Raw genomic sequence first — 20,795 nt, forward strand, 5'->3', positions numbered from 1 at the left:
TTCCACTTACAAAGAACTTCCTGTTTGAACAAAAAATGATAAAAATGACTGCTCTTGATGCTGTGTCAGAATATCAGATCAAAGTGCCAAGTTTAGATAAAAAAAATAAAATAAAAATATGTATATAACAGTAAATTCAATTTGCATATAATTTGGCCTCTTTTTAATTTTTTGTGTGTGTCCATCCCCAGAGGTACAATATTGTTTTAAACAAGATGACTGGAAATAAATGAATTTTTCCTATTTTTATGCCAAATTTGGTGTCAACTGACAAAGTAATTGTGGAGAAAATGGCAATGTTAAAGTTCACCACGGACACACAGACACACAGAGAGACAACCGAACACCGGGTTAAACATAGACTCACTTTATTTACTATTTTTAGAACAGAGTAACACCGCAATCAATTCTTATGTCAGATTTTGTTGTTTTTAGTTTGTGTTATCTTTTCAGTTTCTTCGCAATAATTTCCTTCGTTTTTTTTGTTTGTTGACTCACTTGTGTAAATAAAGTTTTTAGTTTGTGTTATCTTTTCAGTTTCAGTAGCTCAAGGAGGCGTCAGTGCGTTCGGACAAATCCATATACGCTACACCACATCTGCCAAGCAGATGCCTGACCAGCAGCGTCACCCAACGCGCTTAGTCAGGCCTTGGGGAAAGTGAGTGACAGACAGAAAGGTACAGACAGAGAGGGAGAGAGAGTAAAGTTCAGTTTATTCGTAATAATTTCCTTCGTTGTTTTGATTGTTTTTCCCCAATTAAATACATTCAAAGGCCCCGCAATGTGTTGTTGTTGTTTTTTTTCTAGGAAGGGGGGTGGTTTCCCCTATCTCCTCATTCCCGGCGTCGTACAGCACGGATCTTGTAGGGCTCGGGCACGTGCATTACGCTCAGGTGTCCCACAAGGCTGGGCAGGGCCTCTGGTTCCGATGGCAGGAACCGGAAGTGCTGAACGAGCGTGCTGAGGTATAGGAAGAGCTCCACCCGGGCCAGTGCCTCTCCCAGACACATCCGGCGTCCTGTGGCCGTCAGCCGTGCACAGCGTGAGCATGGTGATGATGATAATGATAGTGATGATGAAAAGAAGAAGAAGAAGATGATGAGGAGGAAGAGGAGGAGAAGGAGAAGAAGAAGAAGAAGAAACGAAATGATGATAATAATAGTAATAGCAGTAATAATAATAATGATAATCATCATCATAATAATCATAATCATATTCAAAATCATTGTGATAAAAGGGGAAGACTGCAGGGGAGGGAGTGAGTGGGGGGGGGGGGGGGGGCTAGGCGGAGAAATCGAAAGTAGCTTCTGCGGCAAATAGCCTCCCTTGGTAAGTTACCTCCCTTGCGTAACCGGAAGTAGCGCCCTTTTTGAAACATGTCCCACAATTCAAGGTACCAAGACAGAAAATTAACCAATCGCCGGCCCACCTGCCCGCTCCCCCCTCCAACCCCACCCAACCACACCCACACAACCACCCATACCCACCCACTCCGAAAGGAATGAACTCCTCGGGCCTGACCAGCTTCCCATCGGCGTCGATGAACCTCTCCGGGCGAAAGCTGTACGGGTCGCCGCCCCAGACCTCCGGGTCATGGAGCGCCGTGTCCAGGAATGGCAGGATGGCGGTGCCCCGGGGAATGACGTAGCCCCGGAAACTGACGTCACAGGCCGTGGAGTGCCCGATGGCGAAGGGGCCGATGCTGGAAACCCGCAGGACCTCGTTGAGGGTGGCCTCCAGGTAGACCATCCGGGGCCTGTCGCGGATGGTGGGCGGGCGGTGGAGGCCGATGACCTCGCGGACCTCCTGGAAGCACCTGTCCTGCACGTGCTGGTGGTGCAGGAAGTAGAGGAGGGTCCAGCGGAGGATCACCGACGTTGTCTCCGTCCCCGCGATGAACAGGTCGCCCACCGTCGTCAGCAGCTCCGGTTCTGCAACAACAACAATAAAATGAATAGATATATGAATAAATAAATAGATGAATAGATAAACAAATTAAAAAGAAAAAGAACAGATAGATAAGTGAATAAATAAATAAATGACTAACTAACTAACTAACCAACTAACTACTAACTAACTAACTAACTGAATGATGATGATGATAACAACAACAACAATAATAATAATAATAATAATGATGATGATGATGATGATAACACTACAACTAATAATAATAATAATAATAATTCAATTTACAAAGCGCCTTTTCACGTAGAGCATGCTCAGTGACGTTGTACAATGTAGACACCCAAGTTTAAAACCACGAATTTAAACACTGAAGAAAACCCCCCCCAAAAAAACCACCAACAACAACATACAACAAAACCCCCCTTTCATCCACAATCCTTTACAGTCAGCAATTTGCGGCTTCTACCAATTTAGTGTAAAAAAATAAATTAAAAAAACAAACCCAAAAAACACCATGAAATTGATAATGTTTTTGTTTCCTTTTGACCCAACAGATCTCTCTTACTAGCTTTCTGTGTCCTGCTCACAGAGGTATAGGTCAGCATCAGCGCGGCAGCAGTCAGTCACATGTACTGCGCTAAACGCTTTCCTGCTGGCGAGCTGAATTCCGCGCTTGTGTAATCTCCCTTACACACTCTAGTCTTTCTACTCTTTGTAAGGCCAGAAGTGTGATATAATATTTATTAAAAATCAAACGCTAATTAATCATGTTCCCGCCCCCCAACAGTGGTAAACTTTACATCAGTGTGATCAGTGTAATTTGTTCTATTTTATCGGAAAAAGAACGGCTCTGTTGCACACATCTGGACAATGCATACCATACAACACAATACAATGCAGTATAATCCGATCTGACCTGACATTTAAAACGACTCGCTTTAACTTCTTTCTTTCTTTCTTTCTTTATACGAGGGTCATTCAATAAATAAGGTGAATTTTTCGGTATAAGGACTTCTAATACAGATAGAAGCTTACTTTTTTTTCTTTTTCTTTTTTTCCAACGTAGTCTCCCAGCACTGTCACACACTTTTCCCATCTGTGCACAAGCTTCCGTATTCCCTCAGTGTAAAAATCTTTGGACTGATGTCTCAGCCAGTCGCTCACAACACTTTTGACTTCATCGTCACTTTCAAACTTCGTGCCTCTCGTGAACGCTTTCAAGGGACCAAACAGGTGAATGTCTGAAGGGGCAAGGTCTGGGCTGTAAGGGGGATGAGGGAGCAGTTCCCAGCCCAGCTCGTTGATGGTCTGCACCGTTCGGGCTGCTGTGTGAGGCCTTGCGTTGCCATGATGCAAGATGACTCCTTCTGACTGATGACCCCTGCGTTTGTTCTTCATGTCTTTCTTGACCTGCCTCAGCAGTTCACAGTAGTTGGCACTGTTCACAGTGCTTCCTTTCTCAAGGAATGAAATGGTGATTGGGCCTTGCATATCCCAAAAAACGGTGAGCATCACCTTCCTCGTGGACCGCTGGGACTTGAACTTCTTCTTCACTGGAGAGCCTACGTGCTTCCACTCCATGGACTGCCGTTTGGACTCAGGCTCATAGTGCCAAACCCATGTCTCGTTACATGTGACCACCTTCTTCAGAAACTCATCACCATCCTTCTCATAGCGGCAGAGACACTGCTGGGACAACTCGACCCTCCTCTGTTTGTGCTCTGGAGTAAGCATCTTTGGCACCCACCGGCAGCTGACCTTCGAGTAGCCAAGGTCATCATGGACAATTTTGTGTGCTGTCCCAACAGATAAGCTCAAAGTCCTTGCAATATCATCCACTGTCACCCTTCTGTCAGACTGAATGAGGTCATTGGCTGGTTCGATCACCTCACCTCACTTCTGTAGGCCTTCCAGGCCTGTCTTCATCCTCAACACTGCTCCGTCCTTCTTTAAACAATTTAGCCCACTTGTAGACATTGTTTCGGCTGAAACATGTGGCACCATACACAGTTGACATTCTCCTATGAATTTCAACTGGTTTGCACCCTTCAGCAACCAAAAACTTGATAACTGACCGCTGTTCAATCCTGGAGCATGCTCCTTGGTCGGCCATCTTTGTTAATCGCCAAAACTCTCAAAGTTTTTTTTTTTAATCTGCAAAACAAATTAAATCCATGTGAAAAAGAAGTAAAAAAAAAAAAGAAAAAAAAAGAAAAAAAGAAAAAAAAAAGGTAATCTTCTATCTGTATTAGAAGTCCTTATACCGAAAACTTCACCTTATTTATTGAATGACCCTCGTGTATATATATATATATATATATATATATATATATATATATATTCTTTAACAATTTTTTTTTTTTACAATAGTTCTGTTCAGTTACTCCAGGAGGCGTCACAAATCCATAATTATACACTGCACCACATCTGCCAAGCCAAGCAGATGACTGACCAGCAGCGTAACCCCAATGCGTTTAGTCAGGCCTCGAGGAAAAAAAAACCCAAAAAGGTCAGCAGATAGATAATGAAATAAAACACAACGCGAAAAAGAACCCCCCCCCAAAAAAAAAAACAACAAACAACAAACAAACAAAACAAAACAAAAAAAACAAAAAAACTCCACCAAATAAATAAATAAGAGAATAAACAGATAAATAAATATAAGAAAAGGAAGATAAAGAAAATAATGACAAAAAAGAAAAAGAAAATAAAAGAAAAAAGATTTACCACAGAGGCTGGTAAAAACTCCTTGCTTCTCTTTCCTCCTCATTTGCTGCAGGTAGCCATAGATGAAATCCCTGGCAGGTCCCTGCTGATGTTCATCATCATCACCATCACTATCACCATTCAATTCGTCCTTATCGTTGCCGCTGTCGTCATCGTCGCCGCCCCCGGTCATAGTGGAAGGGCGCACGTGCTCGTCGATCAAAGGCTGAAAGAAGGTCTCCTCAATTGCCTTGACATTGGCCATGATCTGGCGGATGCCGAAGAGGTCTCCTGGCAGGTACTCCAGGAACGGTATGAAGTGGATGACGGCCGTGCCTGTGCATGGATGGATAGATGAAGAGAGAGAGAAAGAGAGAGAGAGAAAGAGAGAGTCAGTATATCAAAATCACTATCATCATCTGTACTCTGCTTCTTCTTGCTCTTCTTCTAGCTTACTTTTCTTTTTCAAAGTAGTAGCAGTAGTAGTAGTAGTAGTAGCAGTAGCGGCAACAGCAGCAGCAGCAGAAGGAGTAGTAGTAGCAATAGAAGTGCGTGCGAGCGCGCGCGCGCGCGCGTATGTGTGTGTGTGTGTGTGTGTGTGTGACTGAGTGAGAGAGAGAGAGTATTAAATGATCATGACTTCTTGTTCTTCGTCTATTGATGATGATGATGATGATGATGATGATGTCTATTATCATTATCATTATTAGTAGTAGTAGTCGTGGTAGTAGTAGACGTGGTAGTAGCAGTAGCAGCAGCAGCAGTATTAATTTATCATCATCATCGTGCATATAATACAGGATTCATCTCACTTCCCAGGCGTTCGAGGTTGTCCTCCATGTTCTCAATGTAGCGGATGAAGACGGGGTCGTCGTAGCGGAAGCGCCGCCCGAAGACGATGGAGCAGATGTTGTTGGACATACTGACCGTCGTCAGTCGGTGAAGGTCGGCTGGCTGACCGTGGTGATCCTCGACGGCGCGGATGTAGTGGCTGACCTCTTCTTGCACCTTGCTGGCCAGCAGGTTCTTGCCCATGCCCAGCTTGCGGAGGATCTCCAGCGACGCCTTCCGCTGCTCCTTCCACGTAGGGCCGTGCGACAGGATGATACCTGAGGATGAAGGTTGGAGGTTGAAGGTTACTCAAAGGTCCCGTAGACCTTTTACATACGGCCATCGGGGTAGCGAATTCATATCCACTGTGCGACGGGCGCAGTAGTCGAGTGGTTAAAGCGTTGGACTTTCGATCTGAGGGTCCCGGGTTCGAATCTCGGTAACGGTGCCTGGTGGGTAAAGGGTGGAGATTTTTCCAATTTCCCAGGTCAAGATATGTGCAGACCTGCTTGTGCCTGAACCCAGTTGGTGTGTATACGCGCACGCTAGCAGAAGATCACACGCTCGTTAAAAATCCTGTAATCCATGTCAATGTTCGGTGGGTTACGGAAACAAGAACATATCCAGCATGCACCCCCGTCCCTGAAAACGGAGCATGGCTGCCCACAAGGCGGGGTAAAAACAGTCATACACGTAAAAACCGACTCGTGTGCATACGAGTAAACGTGGCGAGTTGCAGCTCACGAACGAAGAAGAAGATATTCACTGTGTCGATCTCGGGCTCTCGGCCCCCAAGGGTAAGGAAGGCGAGGCCCAGTTCTCTCCTTCCGCTGTTTTAACCCTTTGTAACTGCCGAGTCTGGTTCCCAATCACACCTGGCTGGAGTGAGGAAATCGGAGTAAAGTGCCTTTCTCCATCATTATTTTCTAATAATTATCTAATAATTATAATAGTCTTTTGTAGGGGAATCATCCAAACGCCGACTGTCCTAAAGCCTTCTTGGCCGAGAGAGTGGGGATGTAACTTGGGCAAGACACTCCTCGCTATAATCAGATTCTAGCGCGGATAGTCAGGACAGCAGTTGCCTCCTCTGCCGTTCTGATGGTCGTAGTCGGGCACCACTTATTATCATAGAACATTTATTTCGTTTCATTTTTTTTCAGTGTGACCCTTCTCTTTGCTGATTTCTTCAGTTTAACTGATTTTTTCAATACTTATTTTGTTTTACTGACTTTGTGATGTGTATGTGTGTGTGTGTGTGTGTGAGTGTGTGTGTGTGTTTGTGTGTGTGCGCGTGCGCGTGTGTGTGTGTGTGTGCATGCGTGCACGCAGGTGTGTATATCAGTGTGTGAATGTGTGTGTGTGTGTGTGCACGCGTGTGTGTGTGTGTGCGTGTCCGTGTGCATGTATGGTTTGTGCGCGCGCACGTGTGTATGTGTGTGCATGCGTGCGCCCCGGTGTGTATGTCAGTGTGTGTGTGTGTGTGTGTGTGTGTTTGTTTGTTTGTTTGTGTGTGTGTGTGTGTGTGTGTGTGTGCATGCGTGCGTGTTCATGCGTGGGTGTGCGCATGCTTGTGCGTGAGCGCGTGCGTGTGCATGCCCGCGTGTGTTTGTGTTTGTGTGGTGCTTTTCCTCGATGAAAAGCGACTTTCACCTTTGCCTTTGAAGATCCGGTCGGTGATAGGCGTTTGCATGCGGTGCGAGAAGACGTCGCCGTGCTTGACGAAGGCCTCCCAGATGGCAGGGAACCCGCACAGGATGACCACCTGCCGGCTCCCGAAGAGCACGCTGAACACGTCCCCGTAGCGCTCGCGCCACTGGTGCAGCTTCACCCGGGGGTCTTTCCCCAGGAGGTGCAGGTGTCCCAGCACGGGCAGGGCAAACCCAGGGCCCGGGGGAAGCCTGGTGGTGGCGGGACGTGGATGGTTGGTGAGGTGCAGCCACAGCCATAGCAAGGACAGCCCCACCACCACCGCAGTCAGCAGCAGGGTCACGGAGAGGCCGAGGATGTCCTCCACCATAGTGATGAGGGATGTCGTCGACGACGTCATGGTGAGGGGGACCTGAGGTGAGGAGGTGAGTCCTGTTTTTTTAACCCTTTAAAAAAAAAAATTCCAAAAACATGTACACAATACAGAGAATAGTATGAAACAAACAATATAAAACGAACAGTAGCATCTTTCACTACAGAGAGATAAAATAAAACAAAACAAGACAGACTAAACAAGGCAAAACAAATCTGTAACAACATCAACAAAAAAAAAAAAAAAAGAAAAAAAAAAGTCCAATCGTTCAATCAATCAATGTTTACATCTGGTGGTCAACCTTTTATCTCTTAATATATTTGATGTAATTACTCTTGCTTATGAGTATGACACGCCCTCTGTGTCTGTGTATCATCATCAGATTTCTCATCTGTTGTAGAGTTATTGAGAAAGATAGTTGGATAGGTATAGATATGTATGAAATATTTCTGTTTTATTCTTATGTGACGAGGTGGTAAGGTGGTGTTGGAGAAGGTGAAGACAGGTAGAAGGTGTTAGCAGAAGAGAGCTGCAGCCAGGCAAGGTAGACTCAGGAAGGCGGTGCACCGGTTTTTCTTCTTTTATTCTCTCATTCTTCCAGACCAGGAGAGTTCTTTATTTGTCTGGCACTCGCTCACTCCTTATATTCTATTCCGCCGAACCGCAAAGCCAGCGCCGCGAAGCGACTCACGAAACCGGCCCTCCGCGAGCCTTGAGGGGCTAAGCTTGAGTTTGTTTGACCAAATTTGGCGGCTTCTGACTTTCGGCTTGGGGAACTAACATAGACATATTATATATCACACAAAACTACAAGAAACGAGCATTTTCTTAAGCTAAACCATTTTCTACAAAAATAATGTAGTTAAAAACTAAACAAAAAGAGTCACTGAATGAACGAGCTTTTAACGAGTTCATGTATCATTTTTGTACATTACAACAATTAAAACGTCGCGATATGTAATATAATTGCAACAGTTAAGTAACTGAAAATCCTGAATTTCCAACTATATAAAAATCATCTATAGAATCTGCTTCTAGAGTAAAGATTTTTTATGTCAAAATTCAAGAGAAAACTCAACGGACAGCTCCCGTGTCGGCACCGGTTGGCGGTGCTTTTGGCACTTGTGATCGACAATGAAATACTTCGTTTAAACCAACTACAACACAACTATACATGTATGATACAAATCAGATTGATAACAGAAATGCAAACATCTGCAAGACACGCTATAAAAATGTCTAGGTATTGTCAAAACGTATTTTGCTCAAATCGGCACTGAGAAATTCCAATGGCTTGAAGAAGAGAGAGTTTTGTGGGGCCGAAATACTGTCAGACATTTCGTACTATCGCATGCCTATAACTTAGGAGTACACGGAAAGCGATATACGAGAAGAAAGCTTAATCATTTACATTTTAATGCACAGTCTAAATTCCACGGCAGCTATATCGATTTATAGAAAACAAGGTGTTTTATATGTTTCAACTGAGTGGATTTCGAAGTTCGTGCCAAAATTCATTCACATAAATAATAGTTTAAAAGAGTTATAGGCTACCTGGCCAAATGATATCATTACAGTTGAGAAGTATGATCTTTCTGAAGTCCAATAACATAAAAACTATAATCTAATCTATAAGGAAGTGTTTATAATTTAACAAATGGATGAAAATCATCATGCGGTTCCGTGTAAAGGGAGATAACTTGTGACCGATTTACAAGTTCCTTGGTAACCTTCGGCGAGTCACAAAAGTCGTCTGCTAAGCTGGCCCAACGAAGATTGTAGCCAACCCGGCTACACTTATCATAACATAATAGGGATGAAACATAAAAGGTACTCATTCCTTTTTGTCTCGTTTTGGGTAGGGGTGGGGGGAATTAAATTTTTCACTTGAGATTGACATACAATGATTCATTTTAAGATTCTGAAATGTTAACAAATGATACATGCTTTTTAGCGTCAGTGTATCTTCTTTTTTTTCCCGAAAGGTGAGGGGGTGCGGTGAGCAGTATAATGAATTGATGTTTACCTTTTTATATATGTCACAGGTTTCCAGTCCTGAAATTCAAACTGTTACAGTAACCTGGGCTTGAAACTAATTGTTCTTTTGTTGTGTGTGTTTGGAAAAGCATACTTAATTATGATACTTGATAGAATAGGTAAATCCAACAGTCATTGGCTGGCAGCATAAAATTTTATCATTACAAAGTTTAAGTGTCCAGTTCAGCTTCAAGTATCTGCCATCAAACGGGTTGATAGATCAGATACATAACAAGTAGAAGTTTACACTCGCATATTAATTGACATTTGATCACATGCAGCCACAGCAGAAGCTTTGGACACTTGTGCATGTTGTTTGCACAAAACAGTGCGTTGCTGTGTTAGCATGCACTTTTTCTTAAATAGATGCCTTGATCAGGAAATTTGGGATTGTTGAAAAAACTTGCTTCACATATATGATGTAGATCTATAGCTCTTTCTCGTGAGATGGTCCATTCTCATTTGTGTGGTGTGGAGGGTATACTGCCTTGTACTGGTGTTGTAGGCATGGAATTATGGTTAATCAGCAGAGACAGTGAAATGTCAATAAAAATTGTAGCATAAGAAGAAGACCAGATTTAAATGTTTAAACAGAATCCATTGTTTTACATTTTTTTCCTTTAAATTGCAAACTATTCAGTAAACATTAGTGCTAATATATTGTGTTTTACAGAGTGAGCTTCACATTGGTTTGTATATGACATTCTGACAAATGAATACATGAATAAACTTGATATGTTACTACCCCATGGAACTGATACCTTGTCGTGGTGGGGTAGCTTGAGTGATTCAGTGACCTGTCGAGCTATGTCAGCTGATGTGTCACATGCCTGGTAGGGCCTGCCATGCTGGACAGGTTGTGGGTATTTGTTCCACAAACTATACAGCTGGCATGATGCACGCATTTTAGGGTTTCCCTTGCTGAAAAGGTTGTATGGTAGAAGCCCGACAAAATTCAGTTTCAAACACATGTCTTTGCATATTTATCTCTTATGACTGACAATTCGTCGTCCTTCTGTTTCAGGAAATGGACATCAGCCAGGACAGGAACAACAGAATCTTCTGTGAGAAAACCTGTATGCTTTTGATCTAAATAAACACAATACAATACAACATCATAAGCCTCTGTTGCTTGATCAGTTGATGTTTGGTTTGTTGAAGGTGCTGTTTGTGTGCCCCTGTGGGGATGTCAGGGGACTCTTTCCATTAAAATACTATGCCCACCCTCTGGAAACCCTCTCCTGAAAATTTATCATTTTATATGTCACTTTTCCTTTTCTGTCATTTATTACTTCAGCCATGCTATTTCATTCCCATACATTTTTTTCAAGATAGCCATGGTTATTTATTTTTCTGGACTTCATAATTGTGCATTCTTGCAAAGCTGTATTCAAATTTGGACCTAGGATATACGAGTTGCCTGCTGGCATTTTTTTGTTTTCTATGCCTGTTATGTACAATTTGTGTATTATGTATAATTATGTCAATGTTCAGGTTTGATTGGTCTGCTCTATCGATAGATTAATGGAAAGGCCAATTTGATGCATGTAGTTATATGTGCATGCATACGACTTCATGCACACACACACACACACACACACACACACACACACACACACAGAGAAATCCCTCCCCCCACACCCCCCCCCCCCCCTTTTTTTTTTATACAAGATCAAGATCAATATTATATGACACACAGTCACACACAATTGTTTTTTTAATGGCTAACTCATGTTCAAGATTTTAAATCCCAAAACTAAGTTCATGGCAGAAACTATATTACATATTTAATTCAGCATTTTTATGAATGAGAAGTAGCAAAAATGAAAACCATCACTGTGGTGATTGATATTCAGTGTCCCAACACATTTACCACTCTGAATCAAGTCCACAACTTGCTGCAACACAAGCAGCCATTACTGACATCTAACCGAAGTCACGCTTACCAAAAATAAACAACAAAAAACAATAATAATAATGATATTAAAATAAGATAAATGAAGATATCTTATTTTAATATCTAACCAAAGTCACACCTACCCCAAAAAAATAATGATAATGATATTAAGATAAATAAATGAAAACAAGAACATCACTACAGTTAAAGCATTTCAGCTAAAAAGCTGGCCCAGTGCTTCCCTCATTGAACGACAAGCAACCTCCAGGTTGATGACCACTCCCTCCAACCACCTGAGCTCATCTTCTTCCACACCAGTCAGTCATTTCAGAAACCATTTCCATCAGTACATTCAAAATGTCAGTTTCTCAAGATGGTGGCATTAGAACAAACTCATATAGTGCTAAACCACGTCTACCACACAGATGCCTGACAGCAGCATAACCCAATACATCAGGATTTGAGTGCATGCATATGTTTGTGTACCCATCGGGGTAGATTTCGTCTGCCACAACTTTTGCCAGAGGACAAACACTTATGTTGCCATGGGTTCATTTTCTGTGTGCAGTATGCTTCCTGCACATTAGATTGGTGTATCGTTGCATGATTTTAAATAAAGTATGAGAAAACGGATGAGACATGGATTTCAAACTCGGACTGTCACGGTTAACAGTGTAAACGCACACGCACACTGTCTGTCTGTCTGTCTGTCTCTCTCCATTGTCAATCACAGAGTATTGGGAACCGGGCTTTCACCAACATACACATATTTCATAAGGACATGGAGTGATTACCAGGTATATAATATACTTGCAATTTTCCTTTCTATGCATTGAACCAAAAAGTTGTCATTTGGACAGGATTCACACATGAGCCATGAAGGCAAAGTCTAGAGGGCATCACTCATTCTATTGTTTGCATGGTACATAGTACAAACTGAGCAAAGGCTTTCATATAAAGAAAAATACACTGCTTTATAAGTACCCATCACTGAGTGACAATCATTTATATCATCCACGACGGGACAAGTTAAAATAAAAACAAAGTACATCAACAGAAAAGCACACATTTAGACATACAGGTAGGTTTTGGTCAAGTGAGTGGGATCTTGCGGTGAGGCGACGTTCGTGCAGCGCTGAAAAAACAACAACAACGAAAAACAAAAAAAACAACCTGTTTGTATCCTGTTTGTGTTAACAGATTGTGTGCGTAAGTGGGAGCATGTCACACACACGTGCTCGTGATGCATGCATGGAGGGAGGGGGGAGGGGGGGGGGGACCGGGGGGGGGGGGGCGCTATTTTGGTGTCATGTTTGTGTTAACATAGCGTGTACGTAAGTGGGAGCATGTCGCACGCACGTGCTCATGGTGCATGTGAAAAAAAAGCTACAAAATGACCATATGCATGGCGATATTATCTGCACAATCCATTAAAGTCATGCCCTGCACAATCTCCACACATGCACCCCACGCAAATACGTCCATAGGGAAAGCTTAAACTTCACACACGCACGCGAATACACGGCACAGTTCTCGTTCGTTCGTTCGTTCTTTAGTTTAACGTCTTTTCACTATAAGTGATATTAGACGAGCACAGTTCTCTCCAGCAGAAGGAGTCGGCAATTTTATGTCCACCACGAGGGTGTAGGGAACATAGGGTCGGGGTGCGCGGGAGGAGTAATGGCAAGGAGGGGGGAGGGGGAAACGACAGTCCAATGAAGGAAGGCGCGGTAGCAGCGGGACACGCCAAGGATACAATAAGCAATAGCAAACCTAGCAGTACACAGAACTGGAAAAAAAAAAAACACACGCAAGCGCACGCACAAATCTTACGAGGAGAGGTGGGCTGTAAATTTAACCTCTCTCTGTTGTGTGCGGAAATAATGTATTAATACATGTATGTTTAGAAAGAAAAAAAGTGTATGCAATGATAAACGTTGAGTGAATCGTTTGTCTCTAACGTATTCCAATCATATTATACATGTGTATATAAAAAGCACTCACTCACAACCTCCTCCCACCTTCCCCTCACCACCAGTGCACATCCTGGGCTGTCAGTAAATTGAAGGGGGAACAAAAGATTATTGTGTGTACAGTCGGATGCCAACTGATGTGCGAGTGTAGTGTGTTTGTGGTTATAGTTTGATTTTGTGTTAATAATACCCTGGGGGTGTACAGACCGAGCGGGTATGCGCGTGTCAGTATGGGAAAGTGGGGTGCGCGCGCCTATGCGTAGTGCTATGTGAGCGTTCAATGTGCGCGTGTTAAAATTGTAGGGTACGTTCTGTGTGAAAGTTATGCGCGTGTCCCCCTCTCATCATCACCCCTCATCATGTACTAGTGTCAGAGTCACAAATGTCACATTCATGCACGGGCCCAGTTCTCGTCAATACATCCACATCCACCTCCAGCCTCACAGTCTTGCCATTCCTTGATCTTTGCAAATATTTTCCCCCTGGGAACTCCAAAGCGTCCAGTGCTTGCCGAATGTTCTTTTTGCATCTTTAAGGAGTTTAAAGTTCAGGGGAAGTCAAGGTCCTCTGCAATGGGAAATATTCTGTGGATTCCTTTTAGTTTGCGACGGTTAGCGAGAACCTTCATCTTTCTTCCTCCTGGACAGAAGCGCACTATCATGGGGCGAGGTCGGTGTGCTGAGAAGTGCGGCTGCCAGTTCTATGAGCTGCTCTTGATGTCTGCTTCCGTGACGGCCACGCCAGTTTGCTTGTGGAAAAGTCGCTGAGCTTCTGAGTGCAGGCATTTGTTGTTTCAGGCTCCCCAGCTTTGGATTCTGGTATGTTGTACACTCGCAGGTTCCATCGCGACCATACTGCTCTGAGTCAGTGTTTCCCTTTCGAAGAGCTGCATTCTGCTGTTTTGTTTATTAAGCATTTCAAAAAGATCGCCGTTGGTTTTTTTGTACACCTCCACTTCTCTCTGCAATTTGTCTCTTTCTTTCTCAACAACGATGAGTCGTTCTTCCAACGCTTCTATTTGTTCATAAATTTAGAAGTGACATCATCAATTTTTGTTTGCTTGACGAAGGCCTCACGGATGGCAGGGAACCCGCACAGGATGACCACCTGCGGCTTCCGAAGAGCACGCTGAACACGTCCCGTAGCGCTCGCCGCCACTGGTTGCAGCTTCGCCCGGGGGTCTTTCCCCAGAGGTGCAGGTGTCCCAGCACGGGCTGGGCAAACCCAGGGCCGGGGGAAGCCTGGTGGTGGCGGGACGTGGTTGGTTGGTGAGGTGCAGCCACAGCCATAGCAAGGACAGCCCCACCACCACCGCAGTCAGCAGCAGGGTCACGGAGAGGCCGAGGATGGTCCTCCACCATAGTGATGAGGGATGATTTTTAGAATAATTTTTTTAGCTGATTTGTTTTGGGAAAAAAAAATGCATGGATCGTTTGATACGAGTTTGCAGACAGATGAAAATGATAACACTAGAAGTTACAATACATCTATCTATCTATCTATATGTGTGGTGTTCACTGAGGGAATATCCGCCACCACACATCAGAGAAATCTGCTTGTGACAAATGTGATGTGATGTGATGTGATGTGATGTGATGTGACGTGACGTGACGTGATGTGATACTAATGTGATGTGATGTGATGTGATGTAATGTAACACAATACAATACAATACAATACAATACAATACAATACAATACAAGTATTGAGAAAAACCACAGCTCCTCCACTTTCGAAGAAGGGAGTGAGATTGCTTTATGGTTACAACAAAAAAAAAGATAATAGAATCACGGTATCCCAAAACATAACAACTTCATGTGCCTGGTATCAGGTTTCGAATCACACAATCACCAGGGTATTTACAAAACCCTATCCCTGCGGAGGTATGAAAGGGGTAAGAACACGCGCGTGCGCACACACACACGCGCGCACACACGCTCGCACACACGCACGTACACACACACAAACACACACACACACACATGGAGCAAGGGTACAGGCACAGGAACTTTGGCACTTCCCATGACCTGAGAAACCAATTATATCCATTTACGAAATGCTCTATCATGGCCTTTTGTATACCCCACCCCAACCTAACTCTAGGCTCTCATGCCCTTCTGTTCTATTAGTCCAGGACAGATACAAAATGGTCAAAATGTCTGCAGCAAAACCGTTCTTTTCAGATAAAATAGAATAAATCTATGATCACACTGTTAAAATTACTGCTTTTGGTTGGGGGAACTGATTTAATTTTTGATTTTTAATAATTTTCTACACTTTGGGCCAGAGAGGCACTTTACAAAGATCCGAAAAGGGCATGAGCAAGCGGGGTTACGCAAGCGCGGTTCTTTTAAAGGGGGTCCCCAAAAGAAAAAGCATTTAGGCGGGGTACAGTACTTGTGGTGACAGCTCCCCCGTGACTTCCATACCTCCGTTGTGGGGAGCGGCGATAAACAGATACCGTACAAAAAATAAGAGAATCTTTGGGGTCAAAAGGAAACAAAATTTTTTAATTTCATCTATTACTTTACAAAATTTGGGTAGAAAAGAAAGTTTGCTTTAAATTTTTTCCATTTTACCAGTCCTGGAAATTTAAAAGAAAAAAATCGGTATTATCCCGGCTGCAAAGGGAAATTTACGAAGGCATCACGGGATCTTTATTTGCGGGGAAAAATTATTTGACATTTGTACGCAATGCACAACTTGGAAATACTTCATGCTCTGCTTATTAACGTGTAGTATATTGATATCTCAATACCTGTTAACTAGGTTTGTTTCAATGAACATTGTCGGAGCACTGTCCAGACATATTAATTCAGAAAGCATGGAAGGCAGATGATGGCCAAAATCGACCAACATCATGTCTTGATGTAAAAAGAACGGTATGATATAATATTTTTCTTTGGAAATGAAGAGGTATTTGCAAATGTGGCTCACGAACCCTGCCGCAGTAGAAAAGTCGGTTTAGCATGGGAAAGAAAATGTATCTGGCTGGAGTATGAAGGTGGCAAAATGAAGTGCATCAAATAGTCATGAAGAGCAAAGACTGCCTGGGAAAATGAAAATGGGTCAGTCTCCAGAACTTTGTTGGAAATGGGGGTCTCTCAGTCTGATTCAGTATAACATGTGTTTAGATTGATTATTCAAATGTTTCACATGTTATCAGGATTGCAATTCATTAGAGATATGTCTTCAACAATTTTGTGAGAATTATGGTTTGTTCTTGTGTCTTAAATGTGTTGAAAATTATAAAAACATCCAAAATTTCGGCGCCATTTTGGGACATGGCAATGTGTCTAAACATGAATTGGTCAGAAACAAATAAGTACAAATCTGGATTAAATCCAGTACATACAGACCTGATCTATATTCATTCGTTGTGATAATAAAACATTGATCATCAGTAAAAATGGTACATTAAGTTTGAAATATTATGCAAAAAACCCGCGTGACAGACGTAAACAACCCATTCCTCTTGACGTATTTTTATTCATTCAAAGGCAAGCACATTCATGAATACACTCCCACGTTTTTTACTTGCAACAGGTGGTCAACACAACTATCTTCTGCAGCACATACACTCACTTTCTGAAAAAAAAGACTGTTCAAACTATTTAAATGCAACTCGACGTCGCATATTAATTTTCAGTTCCGTTTTTCTGTGTTACTTCAGTGCATGTAAACGACCCAATAAAAATATACATGTAAACAAATTTAGAACTGTTTCCACATAAATCATGCGGATTCATCGCGGGAAAGCGTAAATCGGTTTGACAAACACCCTTCAATCGTGTGTGTTTTAACACAGATTCAGAGAATGTGTTGTTTCTGACAGCGTGTGAGATGTACATATGTTACACGGAAATCTCTGATATGTTCATTCGCACCCCGTGGTTGCTATATTAAAAACAACAACAACAACAACAAAACTGTGCATGTTAATTTCGTCGTTGTTATGGTTTGTTTGTACTTTATCTCTGATCCGATTAAGTTTAGACACAATCACTGTTTCTGACACATGGTGAGATGCGGTAATATACGGATACTGGCGTAAGATTTCGAACCAAGTCAACTCATGTAGTTCAGTAAGACTGTTTTCAGTTGAAAACTTGTTGCATCAAAAGTTCCAAACAAGAAAGGTCAAAGTAGAAAATCACCCCCTTAAATTACCTTGATTGTGGTTTTTGTTGTCTGGTGAAGTTTTATCACGAAATGATGTAAACTAGTTTATCAGTTCACAAGACAGACGAAGTGTGGAACGAAACACTGGGGTGAATTGATGTGAAAATGGAGTGCCTGCAGTGTTTCTGAAAAATAAAATCATCCAGGGTGGGGGAGTTAGTTTAGGTATTTTGGGTTCCATGTTACATATGTCATAAGGTTTTAGGTAATCATTAATAAAATACATAATTTTGCACAGGCTTTGTTTGAATGCATTGCATTGGCTAAGGATCGCGTGATAGATTCATTACTATCATTATTATTATAAATCCAGTAATTCAAACATCTGCGTCGAGAAAGTTAGTTTAGGTAACTTGGATTCAATGTTACACGTGTTACAAGAAAGTTTTACATAATCATTAATAGAATTTATGATCCATTGTTATCATTATGATTATTATTTATATCCCACACTAAATCGTCTACTGCGCCAGGGTTCGTGAGTCACATTTGCAAATACCGCTTCATTTCCAAGAAAAAATATGTATATCATACCGTTCTTTTCACATCAAGACATGATGTTCAATTTTGCCATCATCTGCCCTCTATACTTTCCCAGTTTATTGTCTGGACATAGCGCCGATAATGTTCATTGAAACCGAAACGGGTTAACACATATTTAGATATTTATATTCTACACGTTAATAAGCGGAGCATGGAGTATATCCAAGTTGTGCATTGCGTAAAATATCAACAAAATTGTACTTACGAACTAAATGATCTCGTGCTGCCTTCGTAAATTCACCTTTGCAGTCAGTATAATACTGATTTCATTCTTTATGATATGTCATGAATGGTAGGAAACTGGAAAACATTCATAAAAGCGGATTTGCGTCTTCTACAACTTTAGTATAAAATACATGAAATTGAAAATGTTTGTTTTCTTTTGACCCGAAAGAGCTCTGTTCATAGCATACTGTTCAGATTCAGTGACCTGCTCACAGATCAGCATCAGCATGGCAGCAGTCAGTCACATGTACTGTACCGCGCCGAACGCTTTCCTCTGGCGACCCCTTATACCACGCTTGCGTAACCTTCGCCTGTGCTTGCCTTGCGACTCTTTGTAAGGCGATCTCGCACAGGCAGAAGTAATAAAAATATTCGATTCTGGTCATTAAAAATCAAAATCTACCTATGTTCCCGCCCCCATATAGTGGTCAACTTTATATCAGTGTGATCATATGATTTATTCTATTTTATCGTAAAAAGAACGATTTTGTCGCAGACATTTTGGACCAAACGCAAATTTTAATTTAAATTTCCTGGCCTATATATCTCTCTCTCTAACACACACACAACACACGCGTCCGCGCCGGCGCGCGCACACACATACAGAGAACAAACTTCACCACTGTCAGTGAATGGGATATGTGGCTGTGCACTTGTGTTTACGAAGACTCGTTTCATCAGTCTGTCCTATTTGCTGACTTCTCTCTTCCCCACTAAAATTTGCAAACGAGCCACACTTGAATGCGACGAGGCAACTTATTTCATCGTTTATAATTTATCTAGTTATGTATCATTGTTTATGTGCTTACTTCTTTTTTTTTTTTTTTTTTTTTTTACAATACTGCATGAAAAAAGACGGTCATTAGCATGCATGGTCGAATGTGCATGGATTTGTCACACAAGTGGGAGACACCGCAGTGGGAGTCGGGTGCATCAGTACTTGTCTTATTCGTACGTCACAGAAAGTTGCACTTTTCTTCGGGCGTCTTTCACATTGCACTAAAATACACTTGTACGCTTGTCTGACCTGTTCATACATATGACATACACTCATACAAAGCACTATTCATACCTCCCTTTCCCTTTTTTCTGTTTGATAACAACTGATTATGTAGTCAGAAAAGAGGCTAAACTAAAGAACGAATTCACAAACACACACACACACACACACACACAAGAAAGAATTCACACACACACACACACACACACACACACACCACTGAATTAAAACACTCACATGTGTAACTTCAACACCAACACCAACGCGGAAAGAGAAAAGTAACAGTGCAGCTCGATCTCAACTCAATGCACACACACATACACACAGCAATACTGAACTAGTCGAGCTGAAGTCAGAAAGTAAACACCTACCCGCCAAAAGCAGATAGCTGCATGGACTGACTCGAATAGTTGACGAAACACAGTTGGCCTGTGCATGTGTCGTGAGATTCACCTCACAAAACACACCCGTGAAATACTGACATGAAATGATGTATTGCGTCATCCTAACTTAACGCACGATGCACTTAGAAAAAAAAAAGTTTCCTTAAGCAACTTCGAAATGATAGTCCATCTTGTTGCATTTTAGACCAACGGCCGTGGCGAAGTGGTTTAGCGCCGTGGACTGGACTCAGTGACGGCTGGGAGTGTGTGTGTGTGTGTGTGTGTATTTCTACGCCCACTGATGAGACCAACTCGTACATCTCTCTTCTGTTAAAAGATTTTTTGCGAATTCTGTGCGGTTTATTCAATTATTTTTTCGTATAATATTCCTTCGAAATGTGAATGGGACCATGGATGTCATATAGTTGTGTGAAACGTGGTCGACATCAAGGGGTATGTGACCGGTTGTTTTTTTTTGCATTGAGAACAGATTGTTCAAGATGTCAGCCGTCAGTTAATCTGCACTTATTGCCGCATTTATTTGTTCTATCATGCAATTTTGTTAATCTATTTTAAATGCCAGCTCAGGTCAGAAACATAAACAATTGCATAACATGAACTTTTAATTTGATTTGATTTGATTTGGCCTGTGTTTTAAAGGAGGTTGTAGAAAAAAAAATCACAGTAGGCCTAAAACTACAGTGTGCAAAATGGCGCCTACTCACAGACCATCATCATCATCATCATCATCTTCTTCTTCTTCTTCACAAAAACCTATCACGTCAGCCGGTATCGTTCCAATGGAAAAACTCATTGAAGATGCACTCAACAACGAAAGCTTTCGTTTTCGTGACACTCTGGAGGATTGTGTTTTTAACAAGATAAATAGTGCATAGTCTACAGAATCTTCAAAATGATGAAGGCGGTAGTCAAGGAAAAGAAGACGAAGAAGAAGGGGAAGGGGAAGAAAGGTTGTTAAAAGTCCAGCGACGATTTTGACAATGACGCAATTGCTAATCGTGTCGCAGAGCTGCTCGTCCCTTTGTTGTCGTCATCGTTAAAATTATTTTGGAACAAATTCTAAAGA

The 20,795-nt window shown here is 42.2% G+C and overlaps 1 protein-coding gene across 1 annotated transcript; it reads right to left on the reverse strand.

Annotated features, from left to right (window-relative positions):
- Positions 1-812: 812 nt before the first annotated feature.
- LOC143294600 (cytochrome P450 2B4-like) lies at positions 813-19,743 on the reverse strand. Its single transcript, XM_076605975.1, has 6 exons — positions 19,697-19,743; positions 7,099-7,541; positions 5,427-5,723; positions 4,636-4,950; positions 1,488-1,931; positions 813-1,018 (listed from the first exon to the last, which is right to left on the reverse strand). Exons 1-6 carry the CDS (start codon positions 19,717-19,719, stop codon positions 834-836), a joined length of 1,707 nt encoding a protein of 568 aa, XP_076462090.1. The 5' UTR covers positions 19,720-19,743; the 3' UTR covers positions 813-833.
- Between the last annotated feature and the right edge of the window lie 1,052 nt (positions 19,744-20,795).

Source organism: Babylonia areolata, chromosome 20, assembly GCF_041734735.1.
Source record: "Babylonia areolata isolate BAREFJ2019XMU chromosome 20, ASM4173473v1, whole genome shotgun sequence".
Taxonomy (NCBI): domain Eukaryota; kingdom Metazoa; phylum Mollusca; class Gastropoda; order Neogastropoda; family Buccinidae; genus Babylonia; species Babylonia areolata.

Coding starts and splice junctions, on each gene's coding strand:
- LOC143294600 (XM_076605975.1), bottom strand. CDS start 19,719: ATGCAGCTATCTGCTTTTGGCGG. Junction 7,542..19,696: donor CAGCTATCTGCTTTTGGCGG/GTAGGTGTTTAC, acceptor TTTTTTTTAAAG/GGTTAAAAAAACAGGACTCA. Junction 1,019..1,487: donor GTTCATTCCTTTCGGAGTGG/GTGGGTATGGGT, acceptor TGACGGCCACAG/GACGCCGGATGTGTCTGGGA.